General features: G+C 42.7%; 1 protein-coding gene across 6 annotated transcripts in view; it reads left to right on the plus strand.

Moving 5' to 3' along the window:
• Positions 1-6000, plus strand: part of rgs7a (regulator of G protein signaling 7a) — a 44729-nt gene that overhangs the window by 24508 nt on the left and 14221 nt on the right. For all 6 annotated transcript variants that reach the window (XR_006023392.1, XR_006023389.1, XR_006023390.1 and 3 more), the window contains exons 3-4: positions 1940-2036; positions 4496-4546. Coding sequence is in view for 2 of the 6 variants with exons in the window: in XM_042066219.1 (XP_041922153.1) it covers positions 1940-2036; positions 4496-4546 (148 nt within the window). In the remaining 4 variants the exon portion in view is untranslated. The remainder of the gene's footprint in view (positions 1-1939; positions 2037-4495; positions 4547-6000) is intronic.

Below are 6000 nucleotides of genomic sequence, written 5' to 3' on the forward strand. Positions count from 1 at the left end.
TTTTCTGCACAAGCTCTAGAACACTGCCAAGGTAGCAGCAAAACATTTTGGATTCAGTTGAACTCCCACTACATTATAACAGTACTGCTGATCTGAGATCTCTACCCTACATTACTTTAGCCATATAAAAATCCTCAGCATTGTGATGACTTAGTCAAATGTTGAGTGTGTATAGAGGTGTTGAGATCATGTTGTCCATTTATTAGATATAATGTTGCATAGTGGAGGAGAGTGCGAGGAGTGAGATGTGTGGTGTAAGCAGTACAGTGAGGATCAGTGAAGATGACATATCTGGGCTTGGTTGTCTTCTGACTCACTCTTCTATTCTAGTCAGATGCCAATGAAAGCCTCAAAGCTCAGCCTCCTCTTTTCTTTTCTTTTTTCTCCTCTCTTCCATTCTGATTCCTCGTTCTACCTCATCCTCTATGCATTTTTTTAGTCCTACCTACCGCTGATATCGCTCAAGAATCCCTTCAAGCAAAGGCTGTAAAGTCTTGCGTGTCAGAATAGCTTTATCCATCTCTTCCCAGATGTACCAGGGCACATCAACTGTCACATGGTTATTTTCTCTGTCTAACACAGTGTTGTGAGTTGATAGAAAATGCATTCATATTTAGACAACAGCTGGGACAGGCAGTAGAGTCATTTCTTTTCCTTTTTTTTTCTCTGTGTGTGTTCATGGTTGAGGAAATTATTTAATATCACACTTGGCGCTCATCCGTGAAGTATGGTGTGTTCCTGGAAACTCTGGCTTGCCTCCTGGGACCAGACAGATGATTCACAGATCCATTCCTGCAGAGATTATGTTCTTTTCACCGAGGGTTATTTTTAATGAGGTCAGTATAGTATCCATGTCAGTCCCTACTACAATAGCTCATCATCTCAGTCAGGTCAGTTCCCAGAAAGTTTTTAAGAGATTAATTTGGGGGTTGACATGGGAGTGTCAGGCTAATTCTGCCTTAAAAGGCTGCTGCTATAATTACTGTCTGGCTAGGGAGCATGCTGCAGCCTGCCTCATGTAGTGGACAGGATTATAAACATGGCCCTGGATGGGATGAACAGGGGGAGATGTGAGGGATGACAGAAAATCCTGGATCCTACAGACTGTAGGTGTTAGTGCAGTCTGTACCGTGTGTTTGCAGGACTGTGATGTTTTTTATTTCTTTATTGTGCATGTACAGCATGTTATCTGGGACAAGAAATCTGATCACAGTGACAAGTAAAACTAATGACTGTGTATAATGATGCCACGGTGTAATTGCATAGGCAAGATAACCTGATTGACTTGCATATACAACAGCCACAGCTCGTTGATTTTTGTGTGCTGTTTATGGGCAGTCAGATTCAAAATGAAATGCCAGTGATGATGCCTTGGTCTAATATGCAGGTTGCACTTGTGATGTAACTGGTAAAGTGTAATTGGTTTGGTAAAATGTAGTTTGTTTCCCAGCACACTAATTCAACCTGTGCTTGCATAGTTTCTGTGTTCACACACCTGTCCGGACAGCTAATGTCAACCAACAGATTTAATCAGAGTTGTCATTTTGCATTGTGTAAGAGGCAATGTGTAGCACATTGTGAGAGTTGTCACATGTAAAGTGTAAGTTGGGTCCAATGCAGGATGTGCCATAGGATGGCAACTGCAAAGAATTATCATTTCATTTAAGACTTACAGCGCAAGGAACCACATTTATGAATCAATAGAGTAAGTATGTGTGCATACAGAAAACTATAAAAAAGCTTTATTGTGATACACCTGACTGCACTATACAATCCTTCACTCTTAGAAGTAGTATGTAATTTAAAGTGCCAAGTCATGTTTTTCTCCTTTATATTAAATATTTGATTGTGTCACATCTCTGTCACATTGAATATTTCATTGATTTCTTTCATTTTTAATTCTAATGTCCATTATCCCCCCCCTTTGCATCCTTCACAGATGGAGGATGTGATAGCCCGCATGCAGGAGGAGAAGAATGGAATACCGATACGCACAGTGAAGAGCTTTCTAACCAAGATTCCCAGTGTCTTTTCAGGTATGACACCACTTCCTCTAGAGAAATAAAATGGCTGCAGAAAGAATGACTCAATGAGTCACTTCCTAGCTAGCCATTCAAGCTCATAGACTCACCATGTACTCAAAGTGTGCTAGTCATCTAGTCTTCATTTCACATACGCAGCAAGGAGGCTTAAACATACTGCCATTTGTTAACACTTGCTTCCAGGATTTGCACACATATTCTCAAATGTTTACATTTAGTTTGAAACTCTCTCAGTGGATTTACTTATTTCTGAACAAACAACAAATTATGTTATTTTGCAGACTCTCCTTTTTATCTTGACATCCCCATTACTATACACAAGACCCTTTTTCCCAAAGAGTACAAAAGCAAATTTGTGGTGTGTTTTATTTCACATTTTTCTTTCTCTCTTTTCACATCTCCCTTTTTTGTAAAGGAAGAAGTTCTTCTAAGCTGATCTGAGTTGGATCAATATTCCTAAGTGTGTACCATCGCCGATGTTTCATGTGTTAGAGCAGATGTAAAGTACCCACCCAGAGCAGCAAAGAAACAGATACATATTCTACTGTAGATGTCTTCCCAGCCCTGTCTGTGATTGAGTTATGCTCTGGAAATGAGTTCCCCTCTGGGACACTGCAACTGAAGAGAGTTCTAAGCAAGCTTCCTGTCGGGGTAAAAGTGCATCTTGGGAGATAGGAGGGGAGCTCTTTGAAAGAGAGCAGGGTCTTCTTCTCCCCAGGTCTTTTGGCGGTTCAGAGAGAGGCCAAATGTGCGCTGAAAGCTGGCCTGCTTACTCCAGTAAGAGACTACCGCCATCTTTGGCTCGGCTTTGGGGATTCACATAACTAGGTCTCTCTGCTCCAGACAGGGAGAAATACTCCCAGGCAGTGAGACTTTAGTGGTGTTCTTTGTATTGTCCTCCCTCTGGGGGCCATCTGTCTGGAGCAGCCGGTTACAGGTGAAAACAAAGCTGTCTCCTCAAACAGTGTCCTCAAAACAGCTGTCTCCTCAAACAGTGCCTGAGTTGCATCCCCACAACGTCGTAGATTCATGAATGTTAGACATCTCCCAATTACTCTTTGTCAAAGCAGTGCCAGTGTTTAGATGTTCTAAATCCTGGTGTGGATTGTGAATTTGCGACTCTTGTTTAAATCAATTCCTTATGCAGAGTCCAAACTGGCCACTTGTAAGTAAAGAGGGGTGTAGAGTGGCGGAGTTTTAATGGCGGTGTGTGCTGACAGGGACACGAAGAGAGGAATGGGAGATTGGGATGAGAAAGACTTTGCTAATGGTTTCCAGCACTCTCGCAGACATGGGAAGATTAGCATGTGCCGCAATAACAATCCCTCATAAAACACCGGCAGCCATTCTCCTCTTGGTCGGTACCAGCACTGGAGAGTCTACTGTACCATGAGAGCCGTCAAAGCTCCAGCTAAGCCCTCTGTAGCAAGAGGAGCTTAGTGGGGTTTCTAAAGGTGGAAATCCATAAAAGAGAATGGCTGGGGGATTAGCACATAGTAATGTACATTGATAGCACTTCTATAAAATATCTTGCAATTTATCTAGGTAAAATGATAAGTGAATTAATTAATGATTGAAATAAAATTAATGTTGGGATTTAATTAATTTGGATGACAAAGGTCAGTTCAGGTCTCCAAATTCCAATTTGTGTATTTAGTTAATTTATTTCTAGTTTCAACTTTGTTAAAATGTCACAGTGCTTACTGGAAAAACAAAGCTAACTCTCGAAATCAAAGCTAACTCTCGAAATCGTGTTTTGACATTGTCTTAACTTGTGCTCACCATTTGTTTAAAAACATTTTGCTTCAAATATATGAGCAGTATTTTCTGACAGTGTTGGATGCAGCTAGTTGGTATGGAATATGCTGTGTGCAAAGTTAAAAAGAATGTCCTTTACATCCTCCTAGAGAGAGTGGGTGAAGGGGGCATCCTCCTAGAGAGAGTGGGTGAAGGGGGCAAATCCTCTTACTCTTCTGCTTCAATATTCATGAGCCATCCCACAGCAACATTTACACAAAACTATTGTGAGCACTGGTACGGTCACTGTATTAAAGGGCAAGGGTGTGTGTGTGTGTGGGGGGGGGGGGGGGGGGGGTAGGGAGAGTGTGGTTGTGTGTATGCCCAGTTATGTGGTGTACTGTGTGTGTAGGAGATTGTGTTGTTGCAGAGCGTTTTCAGTCAGAGGCTGTTAACATATAATCTGAGCTAATGGGGGGAGAGGTAGGTGGTTTGAAATAGATTGTGATCCATATGATTTGTCAGGGCTGGCTTTTGAACACCCACGCCTCCACTTGAAAAGCATCTGTGTGTCAGAGGGGGGGGGGGGGGGGGTTCTGACAGACGATCATCTGTCATTATCATTTATTTATCAAACACATGATCCTTTGAGCATACCAGTCTCAGACAGCTGAAGAGTTCCATCTTTCTCTGTTTTTTGTGATTTCCCACCCCAGGTTCTGATATTGTCCAGTGGATGCTGAAGAACCTGAGCATCGAAGATCAAGGTAATGCAAATGTCTCCCCCCACAGGCCCTCCAGTCTACCAAAAGGCTAATGCAGGTGACAGACATGTCTACATGTCTGCATGAGGGCTCATCTCCTCAGGATTTCACAATCACAATCACTTGACAAGCGCCTAGGGGGGAATACGTTCAGTTTCAAACTAAGCACCCACACCTCCCACTCATCCTACTGGCAGGAAAGAACCATCCATGAAAGGAAAGACAAAGCAGTGTGTACGTGTATGAACCTCACACAAGTGTCAACTCTTTGAGGTTAATGGTAGTTTAAGTGGACTTATAGTCTCCATCTCTTTTGAGATGTTTAGGCCAGGAAAGGTGTTCTTTCGACAGGTAAGGTGAGCGATGCATTGATTTCTGTTACATAACTGAGAGTATTTGAGGCTACCATACCCAGCAGAGACGAACATACTTATATGTATGTACTCTAGTGTGCGCTGTACCTCTGGAGAAGAGTGCATATATTAGCATGACTGTACTGTATGTCTTCAACTCTTTTGTGTATTTCTGTGAGAGTGTTTCTGTTTGAGTGTCTTCTGTTTGCCTGTGTGTAGGTGGATCGTGGAGATGCTAGTGTGTGTGCGTGTGTGTGTGTGTGTGTGATTGTGTGTGTGTGTATGTGTGTGTGTGTGTGTGTGTCTGCTTGCGTGTGTCTCTTGTGATATGGCGGCAAGTTTCTCCTGCACGGAGCTGACTCAACATGTTCCCACACAACCTCTTTGTGGCTGTCTATTTGTCTCTCTCTCTTTCTTTTTCTCTTTCTCTCGTCAGTATCCCACCCTCTCTTCATCTCCAGCTTCCTTTCTCTTCCTCTCTCTCTCTCTCTCTCTCTCTCTTTCCATCTGTGTAACACACCCCCACATCCACACACACACACACACACACACACACACACACACACATACACACATTTATGTTTCTTTGAGAGACGCTCTTCTGTCAGGCAGCGAATGAGGTCAGGTTTCTCAAGGACGGCCTGAAATTAAAAGAGTGATTTCCTGTCTCTGTTGCCCTATCAGTGACAAGGACAAGACGAGCCTCTGTGTGCTCAGTGCCATTAAAAGGAGCACCTAGAGAGAGCTGTTTTATTTGTGCTGCTCGCTCCACACAAGTCTCTATCTCAGATAGATATGAGCCTTGGGCTCCTCCTGTCTCAGCTGACTGGGCTGTATTATTTAGCATAGGGGGTCCAGCTCCTCCTTAGCTAGAATATTACCAGTTGAACTGGAATGGGTTGCATTTCTATCTAGGCCACAGCTCCATAATTTAATGGATTTATTATTGTTTAATTTATTATTGATTATGGTGATCTGTTGTACATGAATGCCCCATCAAAGTGTCTTCAGATGTTGGATGCTGTGCATCATGGAGCTTTAAGGTTCATTTCAAATTGCAGACCCCTCACTCATCACTGTACACTTTACGCCACAGTGAATTTG

Source organism: Alosa sapidissima, chromosome 16 (assembly GCF_018492685.1).
Source record: "Alosa sapidissima isolate fAloSap1 chromosome 16, fAloSap1.pri, whole genome shotgun sequence".
Classification (NCBI taxonomy): domain Eukaryota; kingdom Metazoa; phylum Chordata; class Actinopteri; order Clupeiformes; family Clupeidae; genus Alosa; species Alosa sapidissima.